The 13,978-nt window shown below is 41.1% G+C and overlaps 2 protein-coding genes across 4 annotated transcripts in view; both read left to right on the plus strand.

Annotated features, from left to right (window-relative positions):
- Window positions 1-6,786, plus strand: part of ddr2a (discoidin domain receptor tyrosine kinase 2a) — a 35,887-nt gene extending 29,101 nt beyond the window's left edge. For 2 of the 3 annotated variants that reach the window (XM_080506697.1, XM_080506699.1), the window contains 11 exons: window positions 822-1,005; window positions 1,093-1,333; window positions 1,443-1,508; window positions 1,936-2,072; window positions 2,173-2,389; window positions 2,506-2,741; window positions 2,830-2,957; window positions 3,044-3,241; window positions 3,537-3,771; window positions 4,617-4,766; window positions 4,852-6,786. In XM_080506697.1, the coding sequence (XP_080362823.1) occupies window positions 822-1,005; window positions 1,093-1,333; window positions 1,443-1,508; window positions 1,936-2,072; window positions 2,173-2,389; window positions 2,506-2,741; window positions 2,830-2,957; window positions 3,044-3,241; window positions 3,537-3,771; window positions 4,617-4,766; window positions 4,852-4,983 (1,924 nt within the window). In that variant the 3' untranslated portion in view covers window positions 4,984-6,786. The remainder of the gene's footprint in view (window positions 1-821; window positions 1,006-1,092; window positions 1,334-1,442; window positions 1,509-1,935; window positions 2,073-2,172; window positions 2,390-2,505; window positions 2,742-2,829; window positions 2,958-3,043; window positions 3,242-3,536; window positions 3,772-4,616; window positions 4,767-4,851) is intronic. The other variant, XM_080506698.1, reaches the window with a different exon arrangement.
- A 241-nt stretch (window positions 6,787-7,027) lies between these two features.
- On the plus strand, window positions 7,028-9,818 carry hsd17b7 (hydroxysteroid (17-beta) dehydrogenase 7; the record flags this gene model as incomplete). The annotated part of the gene is made up of 8 exons (XM_080506404.1): window positions 7,028-7,062; window positions 7,286-7,492; window positions 7,626-7,718; window positions 7,861-7,975; window positions 8,870-9,064; window positions 9,158-9,325; window positions 9,397-9,495; window positions 9,577-9,818. 8 exons carry the CDS (start codon window positions 7,028-7,030, stop codon window positions 9,691-9,693), a joined length of 1,029 nt encoding a protein of 342 aa, XP_080362530.1. The 3' UTR covers window positions 9,694-9,818.
- Window positions 9,819-13,978: the final 4,160 nt, after the last annotated feature.

The raw sequence follows: 13,978 nt of genomic DNA on the forward strand, positions 1-13,978 counted from the left end.
GCTTTGTGACATTAAAGAAATATTTTGGCCTTCCACCACTGCTTCAAACAATTTTTAAAAGGTACAAAAAAACAACAACAAAAAAACAAAAACTAAACATTTTCAGGGGTGACTAAAAATGCAGTCGTGATGAAAATCCAACTTGGAGTAATGTTAGTATTTGTAATTTCTTATTATATTCCTGCTGTCAATGACCATGGCAGCAATATGACAAATCTTTGTTCATTTATTTTGGCAAACGCCTAAACTATTCCTTTAGTTACTGAAGTAACTGACATTAAACACATAATTATACTGTTGAAAACTGTCCATCTTGAAATTGCAGAAGGAGATATGTCAACAGTGTATGCGTAAACTGTACACTTGCCAGTTTTATGTTGAGACATACAGCAGTAGATCCTCTTCTTCCAAGTGAGTAACCTCCAACAACTTCCTTCTGAGGAATGTGGTTGAGTACGAGCTTGCACAGCCGAATACACACTGACAGCCCATTCTCAGTAGTTTCATTAGTTCAACATTCCTGTCAATACTTAAAGGGAGGCAGGGCATCGGAAAATGTGGAAAACAACCCTGTTTGCTGGTAAATAACTAATGGTGCAAATGCATGAAAATGCATATTTGGTAACGATCAATCTGAAAAGGATCCATAACTCAATAGAAAATTATTAAAAGTAAATGTTTCAGTTCACAGAGACTTCAGGCAGCATAAACTGCTTGTACACTATCTTCTATTTTTTTTAAAAGACAGTGCTCCGGGTATAGGGTTGTATTCATAGTATCTGTCTTTCCTGCTTCTGAAGTTATGTCTCTCTGTCTCTCAGTATGACTGAAGGCTTGGGCCAGCTGACAGACGGCGTGTTTGGTCTGGACGATTTCATGATGAGCCACGTCTACAACGTGTGGCCCGGTTATGACTATGTGGGTTGGACCAATGAGAGCTTCCCTGGTGGATTTGTTGAAATAATGTTTGAGTTCGATCGCACCAGAAACTTCACCACCATGAAGGTACGTTCACATGTGCGATCAACCTGCAGTCATAGACGTGTTTTCGCTGATTCCCTACTAAAGGTCCTCTCTTGTGTCTGTGCTCAGGTCCACTGCAACAACATGTTCTTCCATCACATCAAGGCCTTCCGTCAGGTGGTCTGTTATTTCCGCTCCGAATCAGACTGGGAGGCCACGCCGCTCTCCTTCAGCCCCGTGGTGGACGAGAAGAATCCCAGCGCCCGCTTTGTCACCGTCAACCTGGCCAATCACATGGCCAGTGCCATCAAGTGCCAGTTCTACTTTGCAGATGCCTGGATGCTGTTCAGTGAAATCACCTTCCAGTCAGGTACAGACCGAAGAACTGAGTGATCTGACTGTAGTAAGACGCTGAGATTCTTGTCGTCAGACTGCATCCAGCAGGTACCTCACCAGCTGTGTGTGATCCACTCTTTCAGATACAGCAATGTACAACACAACGCGGGCTCCACCCAAGACAGGACTACCACCAAACACACCACCAGGTCAGTGATCAAAACAAACACACACCCACACTTGTGTAACATTCCAGAGAGACACGTACACAACATATGCACAAACAGTGCTGTATGGGTCACGCCTCAGAGGAAATTTATAATGGAAAAGGCAGAGCCTTGTAATAATAACATTATCTGTATTTCATTCAGTTGTCTTAGTGTTATGATAGCGTCAGATGCATATCAGGGGTACTTCTGCCATTAAAACAAGGCGAACCACCCTGGGCTGGGTAAAGCTGTATAGGAGATGGATGAATGGATGTATGTAGGCATTGTCTAAAAAAACAAACAAGTTTTTTTACAACAAGTGTAGTTAATGTAAAGATCTTATCAATGACAATTATCTTTGTTGATATGGGAAATCACTGCAAGTGCAGTCCTGTCAAAATGAAGTGTCTTCCTGTTCCCTCTCCAGAAGAAGACCCGACTCACAAAGTAGATGACAGTAACACCCGGATCCTGATTGGTTGTTTGGTGGCCATCATTTTCATCCTTGTGGCCATCATTGTCATCATCCTGTGGAGGCAGGTGTGGCAGAAGATGCTGGAGAAGGTGAGGCGATTACGATGCATGATGAAATTGCCATGCCACTGAAGTATTTCTTTGGGAGGCGGTCAGATCTGTTCCTTCACCCCAGCCTCCTTTATTCTAGGCCTCTCGTCGGATGCTGGATGATGAACTAACTGCTAGTTTGTCAATACAGAGTGAGACGTTCGTCTACAATCACAACCACAACCAGTCAAGTACAACCAGTGAGCAAGAGTCTAATTCCACGTATGAGCGCATCTTCCCTCTCGGTCCAGACTACCAGGAGCCATCGCGCTTCATATGTAAGCTGCCGGAGTTTGCACAGAGCTCAGAGGAACCTGGTAAACACACATCAGATGCTTGTGCTTTAAAATTGAAACATCCCCTCAAACTAGTTTGCAGAGAAGAGTTCAGTTCATGGAGATATCCACTGACCGAGTGTCGTGTTGTATTCCAGCTTCAAGCAGTACAGTGGCCTCTAAATCCACCACCGCCACCACAGTGGGCCCAGACGGTGTCCCTCACTATGCAGAGGCAGACATTGTGAACCTGCAGGGCGTGACTGGAAGCAACACATATGCAATCCCTGCCGTAACCATGGACCTGCTGTCGGGGAAAGATGTGGCAGTGGAGGAGTTTCCACGGAAGCTGCTCACGTTTAAGGAGAAGCTGGGAGAGGGCCAGTTTGGAGAAGTACGTGCCCTTGACCACAGAGCAGCAATGCTGTAAATCAATTGCATTATCTAACTTTTTTTTTTTGTAATCTTAACATATGTTTAAGGTACACTTGTGTGAAGCGGAGGGAATGCAGGAGTTTATGAACAAAGAGTTTCTGTTTGACATTCCCGAGGACCAACCGGTCTTAGTGGCGGTGAAGATGCTCCGTTCAGACGCCAACAAAAACGCAAGGTGTGACTTTCCCCTGAACAAGACACACAAGTCAAAATGGCTACCTCGCGTAAGGTGTTGAAATAAATAATTTCCTCTCTTCACAGGAATGACTTTTTGAAGGAGATAAAGATCATGTCACGTTTGAAGGACCCCAACATCATCCGCCTGCTTGCTGTGTGCATCTGCAGCGACCCCCTCTGTATGATCACAGAGTACATGGAGAATGGAGACCTCAACCAGTTTCTGTCCCGTCACGAACCCGAGGGGCAACTTGCTCTGCTCAGCAATGCTCCTACAGTCAGGTGAGTCACATGCTGATGGCTGTATTAATTCACCCCCTATATGTCCTATATCCACCTACTTGTATATCCAAGGGTCTTCAGGGGTTTTGGTCGATGCTAAGACAGGTCACCAGTTCAACACAAGGCAAATGGAGAAAGGCAATGCCTCACATGCACACAGTCACCAATATGTGTATTTGGACTCCAAAAGAAACCAAAGTGTCAGCATAAAATCCACAGAGATGGTTGTATATATTGTATTGTTCTGTCCTCCTTCCCAGCCTGTGACACAATTTCTCTCCTCTCTCCTCTCCAGCTTCAACAATCTGTGCTACATGGCCACTCAGATAGCCTCGGGGATGAAATACCTCTCGTCTCTAAACTTTGTTCATCGAGACTTGGCCACAAGGAACTGCTTGGTGGGCAAAAACTACACGATAAAGATAGCTGACTTTGGAATGAGCAGGAACCTTTACAGCGGGGACTACTACCGCATCCAGGGCAGAGCGGTGCTGCCCATACGCTGGATGTCCTGGGAAAGCATCCTGCTGGTGAGGAGTGCCGCTCAAATCTAGGTTTAAGATAAGAAATGATATATGGTTAAAAAAATAAATAAATAAATAAAAAGACCAAGATGTAATCTCAGTACTATTTGCACGTGGTGCATCCCAATGAACGTGATCATCAATGCAATGTTAGCTGTATATTAAACATTTCTGTTCTGATGATTATGGCCAGGCAAAAAGTCTGGAAAACAGGAAAATTATTTCGTGACAAAACATATTGAGAGACTGTAGTTTTGACGTTAATGATTTATCAAGGAAAGCTTGAAATACTACACTTTATGACTATTAAATGTTACATATCAGCAATTTTCTATTGAATTATTGGCAAACATGACATTTTCATTAGAACTGAAATTTTCTGAGGTGTACCTGTTGTGTCAGGTTGTTTTATTAAAGCTTCTGTGTCTCAGAGCATTGATTCTCAAACTGCAGTGTGCGAGCTTCCTCTCATGTTGTGTGCAGGAAATTTCTATGTCTTTGGGAAAATTAAATCAGTTTGAGAATATGTCATATTACCAATATGGAACTTGAATAAGGGTAGATATGGAAAACATAATTATAACTATTATTCCTCTATTATTGGATGAGAAGCGACTGTTAATCCCTATGTTCGGGCTTGCTGTATTTATGAGCGCTGAAGCACCTTGTTCAGATGCATTAAAGTGCCTGTTATAATATAATTGCTCTCTCCTTTGTGAAATAGCCGTCGGTAATTGTGTAAGACTCTGCGACTGTTTGTTCGGATTGGCCATATTTGCACAAGGTTCAATAACCACTGTCATAAAGTTCAGCCATCCTACGCCACCTGCTGACCATCTCTTCTTGTGCAGGGTAAGTTCACCACCGCCAGTGACGTGTGGGCCTTCGCAGTGACCCTGTGGGAGATACTGAACTTCTGCAAGGAGCAGCCATACTCTCAGCTCACCGACGAGCAGGTGATAGAAAACACAGGGGAGTTTTTCAGGGACCAGAAACGACAGGTGAGGGTTAACGCAAACATGTCTCCCGCTTGTTTTACCCCGTTGAATTCCCTCAGCTAATTGTTTTTGTTTCCCCGCGGTGCAGATCTACCTGCCTCAGCCCGTGCTGTGTCCAGACTCTCTCTACAAGATCATGCTGAGCTGCTGGAGGAGGAATACGAAGGAACGGCCCTCCTTCCAGGAAATACACAGAGCTCTCCTGGATATGCAGCCATAAGCCAGTGCAATGTTTCAAGACAGTGATTCCCGGTCTGCTCGTCTCTGGAGAAAAGTGATGCAATGACAAGATGCGCAGACGCGTTCCAGGTTTAAGCTATCTTGTTTCGGTACTGAAACCGGTTGGAGGTGGGATTCCTGTTGTCTCCAAGCTTTGATTTGGGGGTACATTGTCTCATGGACTTAAGTCAGTCCAAAGATGGACTGCCGCAGACACTTGGTGCGTTACAGTTCAACTTTATTGACCACAAACATGTTTTTCTGGACAAGGAGGTTTTCTTTGAATAAAACTACTCTGTTTTATAGTCAACATCATTTAAAGACTGTCAAAAAAACATGTTTAGAACCGCAACTTAGTTGTGATGTGTTTTGAGGAAGCCCCCCCCAAAAAATTATGTAGCAAGTGACATTCGGCACTTTTGAAATGTAGTTCAGTTTCATTTGTTAATATTGTTTTACAATGTCCAACATTTAAATGTTAATAAAAAAAAAGTAATGCATCATTGTTAAAGAACTTTTTAGTGTTTTCTTTAGGAGGACTGCTTGAATGTAGAAAGGGGAAGTGCAGCAAACCATTACTGTTACGTTTCATCATATTTCAAGTATGTTATTTGTTTTTCCGAGAAACACCACACAGAGTAACAATAAAATACAAAGTAACTTAGCATTTTTTAATCTCTTTGCAGTTTGAACCTGAATTGTATATGACTGTGTATTTTCAATCGACATGTCTAAATATCAAATATCAATATTTTGTAATCTTATTTATATGTCAATATGTGTTTGTTTTTTGTGTTTTGTTGATACATTTGTGTATTCATTTCTTTTTTCTTTTGCATTATCATGTTGGATTTAATGCATTCAATCATACTTGTTACATTTTGAATTTCCATATTAATTTTTCCCTGCTGAAAACTCATAAATCTCTTATAATTTGATGGTGAACTGCAGTAAGCTCTACAACAGCAATGATGAGTTTTCTGCTGTGTTGGCTCAGTATATATGCATGTGTTTGTTTTCAGTAATGTTGGAAAGATATTACTGGATCTGTTGTGGGTGTTCGATGAGAAAAACAAACTCCCAGTAATATTGTTTTTGTTACCAACTCAAATGAGATGATTCCATTCATTGTGTTTGATTTTATGAAGACAGTTGACAAGTCGAATTTTTAACACTTCAACAGACATTTTCATCAAAACTCAAAATGTTCTACTTACCAAAAACCTTTATCCTACTTTGCTTCTACTTTGACTTCTACTTTTAGGAGATTCTGCAGATTTTCCAGGACTTTTTCAATATGAAATCATTCCAGGCTCCCTGTTTTTGCCTCCAATAGCTCAAAGGTCATAGTGCACAGCATCATTTTAGACAATAGTTGACAGACTGGGCTCCTCTTTACAGACCTCTGACTGCCAATTCAATCCAATCTTTCAGTCATGAATAAGCAGTATTCCCATATTTACAAAAAAGGAAAACTTATCAGAACTGAAACAAACGTATAGATTATTGGTTAAAAGATACATTTGAGAAACGAGATTTTCTTTTTTTTTAAACAGTTGTAGTTTTATGCAATTTTCGATCCTTTTGGTCTCACAAATGGGCCGATACTCCGATTGTGTAATGGCACCACACAAAGTTTGTTTTTTGTTTTTGTTTCTTTTGAGGGGGTTCTTTTTGTTGTTGTTTGTTTTTATAATTACATCTGTGTACTCAAATCTGTTTTTCACTGAGAAAGTTTTATACATGTTGTAAAAAAAAAGTTGTAAATTGATAGACAAAAGACAAATAAATTTTAAATAGGACTTCCTATCTAATTGGAGTTCTTCTCTTATTCATGAATCCTGCATATTTCATGGTGTCTGTGTGTGCTGTCTATTAAGCACAGCTGGGTTGAGCTGAGCATGGATTTCATTGGTTGATTCTCATCTCATGGAAACATGGAGGAGGGATAATAAATAGCAGGACGGAAGAGAAGAATCAGAAAACCACCACACAGACTTGTTGCTGTGGTGGTTGTTTTTTGTCCTCCTATTTATATTGATAAGATGAATCGGGTGGTTTTGGTGACGGGGGCGAATAGGTCAAAACTGTTTTTTCATTGACTGACTCTTTATTTGGCCGTGAAGTGTTGATAATACGAAACCTGGTAAATTCAAGAATGTCATCTTTTAATTTATTGTTTAGAACAGGAAATGGTTAGCAGCTCAAGAATAAGACAATGAATTGGTGTGCAATTCAAAAACGATGGACTTTGACGAGTGTAATAATGATAACAGCAGGGCCTTGTATGGATTTCCCTTCAGTGGCATTGGCCTGGCTCTGTGTGATCGCCTCCTCTCACAGAGCTCGAGGAGTCTCCGGCTGTGTCTGGCTTGCAGGAACACGGGCCGTGCCGAGGCGGCTCGGTCTGTCCTGCTGACCTCTCACCCCGCAGCCCAGGTGGATCTGCTGCAAATGGACACCAGCAGCATCTCTTCTGTTATTAGAGCAGCGCAGGAGTTCAGGCTCAGGTGAGGAAATAGACTCGTTGACATCAATGTTAAAATGTGATGAGTCGCGAAAGTGTTTGCTTTAACACTTTGCATATGTAGTAGAGTTAATGTTAAAACTGTTTTTGTGTGTGTCTTTGACTGCCATATGTAGGTACGATAGGTTAGACTACCTCTACCTGAATGCAGGCATCATGCCAAACCCACAGTTCGATGTCCGAGCCTTTTTCAAAGGCATCTTCTCAAGGTACACAGACCATTTTAGATGCTCCTGTTTGCTGAAGGACAATTATAGTGCATCGGATGACTCTTCATAATGATTCATGTGTAGAAGCATGATATTCATGTTTCCCACAATGGCTCAGATTTCTATAACCTCTCCACTGCAGCAAAATCATCACTATGTTTGCCACCGGTGAGGGAATTCTGACCCAGAAGGATGGTGTCACCTCTGATGGCCTGCAGGAAGTGTTTGCAACTAACCTCTTTGGTCACTTTCTCTTAGTAAGTCACTGCTGATTTTCTCCTTTATAATACAACATAGATTCCTCTAGATTTCTTAGTGGATTGTAATTCTTCTCAGGTGTTTGTCCTTCATGGAACAATGTAGGTGTTACTGGATCTGCCTGCCACTTTACCGCTAGGCTCATCAAACATTAATAGCGTGTACTGTTCTAGGCATAAGGTCACTGCAGAAAATATTCTGCTTACAGTGCATCTGTTGCCAAATTCTGACTGATATTGTATTGCTCTCTGAGTGACTTCCTCTAATGACCTTTTTGAGCTTTTACATCTGAAAATGATCTGCAGGAATGACAAGTGTATGTGTATACCACAGAAGTGAATTTATTTTCTGAAATTGAGTTGGACTATAATTTAATTTGTGCAAAAGACCTTTAACACTTTAATGGCCACATTTTGTAATTTCATTTAAAATCAAATCTATAAAACTTGTATGGGGAAAAAATCCTTAAATTTTAGGCACCTTGATTTGACCTGATTTGTTGTGCAAAAATGTAAAACTCTACTGTATAAACAAGCATTATTCCATCAGGCAAGCAATCAAAAAAGACATGCCATGGTGTCAGTTGTCTTCACTGCTGTTTATAAATAAATATGCGCCTCTTTTTCTCCACCTGAATACTCCTACATAAAGGTCCAACAGTAAACCTGAGCTGCCTTGTGATTCTGAAACAAAAAAATATGAATTGCGCAATACATTTGAAATGGAAGCAAAAATTAAATGCAGAAGAAAAGACTAGTGTATATTATTTACACAAAAAAAACTATTTACTTATTCAGAGATTGAATAAATTGCTTAAAGTCTGTGGATAAAAGAACAAAATGTGTTATTCGGTATGAAGGGATGTGTTCTAATGCTGTTCTGCTGTGGCACAGATCCGAGAGCTGGAGCCTCTCCTCTGCCATGCCGGCCAGACCTCCCTGCTCATCTGGACCTCCTCAAGTAACGCTCACCGCTCAGCTTTCAACCTTGAAGACGTACAACACGAGAGAGGCACCCAGCCTTACAGCTCCTCCAAATATGCCTCAGACCTGCTCAGCCTGGCGCTCAATACACACTACAACAAACAGGTCCGCTCTCACACATATCATGGCAAAGACATGGATATTGACCTTTTCTCCCTTGATATGTTGATGTCTGTTGCTCTGTGTTTTGATGTCCAGGGTTTGTACTCGTCTGTCGTTTGTCCTGGATTTGTGATGACCAATCTGACCCACAACATCCTGCCCTCCTTCCTCTGGACTCTGCTTAGGCCCGTCTTTTTTCTTGTGAGTTCAACTACGATGGATGCAACTACTGACGGATGCATTATTGACAATTCAACATCGAGTGTATGAAACCTGAAAATATGTATAACATTTTGGTCAAACTTCAAGTAAATTATGTCTTCTGTATTATTCAGTTCTGGCTGTTCACGCAAAAGCCTGAATCACTGGACCCATATGCCAAGTATCACAGCTTAACATCAGTACGAGGAAACAACTACATACAACCTCGAAAGGTATGACTGATGAAATTGTCCTTGATCAGCAGTGATTGGCTTTTGTGCAGCAACCTTTGTGTCTTCCCATTTTCTTTGCAGATGGATATAGATTTGGAAACATCAGAGTTCTTGTATGAGGGATTACTTCAGCTTGAAAGTGAAGTCAGGCAAAAACTGAAGGAGCAGCCAAAGGAGGATCAGGATGACATTGATTAGATGTCACACAATTCTGCATGGAGCGTATTCCATTTCCATCTCATTGATCATCTGTGAGCAGAGTGAGGTCTGGCTGTCAGACCTCAGAAGAAATAAAACATTGCTTTGCCAGATGCTGACACATGAAAGCCGAATTCAAGTTGTGAAAGAAGCAGTGACAAAAACTTTTGTTTAATGGGTGTATATTGTTTGTTTACTTTTGGTTCAAGAATAAAAAAAATCCATAATTCTGTCTGAGATGGTTATCACTGGTTACAATAAAACATTGCAGTGGTCAACAGTTAAACCCAGTCCTCTCGGGTCACAATAGATGACCGGGTACCAAAGGGTGGATGCAGTCTTTTAACCTCATTCAAAGCATTGCCACTTCTTCAGATTATGCAATCCAATGAGGTACCTTCCTTGACAAGGTTGTTAATGCCCTGAATCCCATGGTTGTCGCGGCAAAACGCAGTGCAGTCAGATAACAGACTATCTGTATCATCCCAAAAGTTTATATAAGTGGTCTGTGTGAGCCCCTCTTCGCCGTGCGTCGGGAACGCACGATGTGCACAGACGTGCCTGTTATCCTGCCCCGGTAGACTTGGAGCACAGAGCCAGCACTCGTCCCCGCCTGCCGAGGATTGTTTCCCAGAGACGCACTCCTCCTCCTCATCCTCTTCTCCGCTCAGTTTTGGGTTGCAAAAAGCCCAAACCATGCCGCAGAAATAGACGAAAAAGGTACCCATGACCATAATCATCAGTGCGTAAGACTCAATCATGGCTTTGGTGACCGGGGATGTCATGTCTGGAGGTGCGCGAGTATTCCCAGGACCTCCGAGAGTGAGAGCAGCTTCAGAGGGGGCTGAGAGAAAGAGGGGGGGGGGGGGGGGGGGGGCGAGAGAGAGGCAGTGAGAGAGTCCGAATCTTTTGTTTATCATCCATTCAACATGACTAAAATCGAATACGTATAGTCTAGTATACCACTATTCTTCACATTCCTTTCCATCCCAGAGGCTGACTGACACCTGATCAGTTTTACAAGTGCATGTATTCTTGTGTTTCCATGTATTCATCTTTATTGCAGACATAGGAGTCCATAAAATAAAAATTAAATACATAAAACATTCATCCAAATACATAAAACTGAGAATAAATTATATAGATATCATAAATGGAACAATCACAGACACGTAAAATATCACCCTATGTATAAAAGACACCCATACCAATGCGTCCACAAGGATGACTGGTATTTTACAGTACCTTGCCTGGGGTTAGTCAGCAGCATTATAATGTATAATATATTATTCTCATGCATAGGAAATTATGTAAATTTGTCAAATAGTGTGGAAAACACACAGATTTAAGCTCAGGTGTAATGCACTTCACACTCTTTGTGTTGGTAAAGACTGGCTGCAGCCTTCTGGATGAGCTGCGTATGTTTGGTTGTTTTATTTACTCTGAGGACTGTAAACACACAGATACAATCCAATAATAAGCCTACTTATAATAAATGTGTGAACAAGTTTCTCTGGATCTGATTTACCAAGAAATCATTTAATTCTTTCAATATTTTTGAGATGGTAGCATTATTTTGGTATTGCCTGAACGTGGTTGATGAATTTCAGATTCCATATATGTATACACTCAAATTTATTAAATAAAAGAGGCCCAAGGATGAAGCCTGGAGGAACCCCAAAAGTGATTTTCATACACTCAGATTCAGAATTACCTACTGACACAGAATATCTTGCAAGCAAAATTTAAACTAACTTAATTTGGTTCCGGAAATTCCTGACCATTTTTCCAAGTCTGCCAAGCAGTATGTTGTGGTCAAATGTGTCAAAAGCAACACTAACATCCAGTAATACTAAAACCGAAGCAGTGGATGTGTCACTGCTCACATAAATGTCAAGCACCACTTTGATAAGTGCAGTTTCAGTGTTGCGGTTTCCCCTAAATCCACACTGAAAATCATTGAAATAATTGTTTTCTGCCATAAAAGCATTTAATAATCCACATAAGAAAGGCAGGTTTGATATGAGCTTGTATTAATTAATTACTGATCCAGATAACTCTTTTTATGGGGGGGGTTGATTACTACTGTCTACTGTCTGAAGAGAGCTGTTGACTATCTGCAGTAAATCCGCAGCAAAACAGTTAAAAACATATTTTTTTAAGTGTGGGCAGAGCGTCACGGCACTAAGTTGTGGGCTTGAGATGCTAAACAATGTAATTTAATGGTGAAAATAGTGCAAAAAAGTGCAAAAAAAAATTGCGAGAAAAAAACCCAAACCCAATTTGTGTGGAGACACTGTGTTACAATCATAACGCCTGAGGTAGACTGGCTGACTGTCGTTCTTTTTGGGTCAAATTAATGCATGCCGCAACAGATAACAGTTCAGGGGGAAGTGATGATGGGGGATTCTGTCGATGACACAAAAGAAACAATGTGCATTGTTGCTGTGTTTCCTGATCATCTAAAAAGAAAAAAAAAAGACTGTCTGGCCCTGTTTAATTCTAAGTTGTATATTTGAAATACATATTCTTTATAGATGTCATCATGAACGTGGAGTTTAGATTTTAGCCACCTGCGTTCTGTCTGTCTGCGTAGAAGTTTGCGTAGTATTTGGTGGCTGGTAGATTGATACTAATAATATCAGACGTAACGATATTAGTTGTTGCTATCAAAACCAGTATGTCAAGAAAAAGTTGTCTTTCTAGAACCAAGCAAAGAGCTAAGAATACATGTTTGCACAATAGTTAGACTGGAAGTCAATTTCTGTCTGACATTGCAAAAAACTGAAGCCGCAACTATCCCTGTTGAAGCATTACCTTTAGGTTAGAAATAAAGTAACTCTGCTATTATCTAAAGCTGTAACTGTAACTGTACGGAAGCACTAACTTTCAGATATTCGTAAAGTACCTCCACTGTCATTCAAATTGTGAAGTAGGGAGCTTTCACACCAGCACTGTTTGATATGGACCAGAGTTTATTTCAGGACAAGTCTGCTTTGTTTGAGCAGGTGTGAAAAGGGGGCGAGATTTCCACTTTTGGTCAAGATCAACCAGTGGCAGGCTTGGCTGGTTATGTAGAGCACAGATTAATAACTAATAATAAACCTCTCACTCAGTAATTTGCAAAGTACCTCTACTGGTGGGGAAGGGGACTTCTAATTTCCTTTTTCTTAGGGCCTCCATTTTGCCAGGTGTGGCCCTGCTGAAATCACACCAGTCCATGTGGATGATATGTGTTTTTCTACACATACTGCACAAACATCTATTAAAGGATTTTTCCTTTCGTATTTTGCGGAGACAACAAAGTAAACAGGCTTGCAGAGTGATGTGAGGTTGGTAATCCCACCGCACTGAAAGAATATCCATGGTTTGAGTTTGGGAATCTTTCTGTGTAGAAATGGCATGTTCTTGCCAAAAAGAAGCAGATTAAATTAAATGGTGACACTAAATTGCCCATAGGTGTGAATGTGACTGTATGTGGTTGTCTGTCTCTCTGTGTTTGACCCCTGAAGGACTGGTGTACTTCCCAACTTGTACCCTGCCTTTGACTGGCTTTTGTGCCCTGTGACCCTCAGTTAGATAAAGTGGTATGAGCAGACGTATACCAGAGGGCCATTAAAAGTGGAGAAGGCATAATGCAGCTAAAATTACTTGCCAATATGCAGCTCGCAAAATACACACACAAAACAAACGGTTTTATCATCCTTCTATATGTCTGCTAAATGAAAAATAAATCAAACACAAGATAAAGAAAAGACAGAAAATCTGATGTGTGATTAGTTTTGTTTGAATAGTGCTGTGCTGGCTTTTGTTTGTTGGGGTGGGTCAGGTCGGTTCAGTTTGCCTCAGGCATGAAATTTGGAAGACATTCTGCACCCATCAATTTCTTTTCAATCATTATTACCAACTTTAAAGTGAGCTACCATTGAAAAGTAATGTTTCCTCAGACACCATGTGAGGTTTTCTCAAGAGTGGTTGGGAGTCCTGTGCTCCTTAAATCCACACCCAGTCCCAAGCACACACGAAGATACAGCTTGATGAAAGGAGCATCTGTGTCTTTAGGCGATCCTCTGAAAAGCCGACCGTTATCTCACTTGCGTATCGGAGATCGTGTTTTATTACATTGCGTGTTAACCCAGTAAACGAGCAGGAGCGTCACAAGCTGTTTACACTTACACTCGCCTTCAGATGCGCGGCTTTAAAGAGGACGGAGGCTCGGGGCGGTGTGAATATTTCTTCTGAGCCAGATTTAAATGTCAGCCCAGCTTGTCTTGAACCTTATGTA

Source organism: Blennius ocellaris (genome assembly GCF_963422515.1).
Source record: "Blennius ocellaris genome assembly, chromosome: 12".
Lineage (NCBI taxonomy): Eukaryota > Metazoa > Chordata > Actinopteri > Blenniiformes > Blenniidae > Blennius > Blennius ocellaris.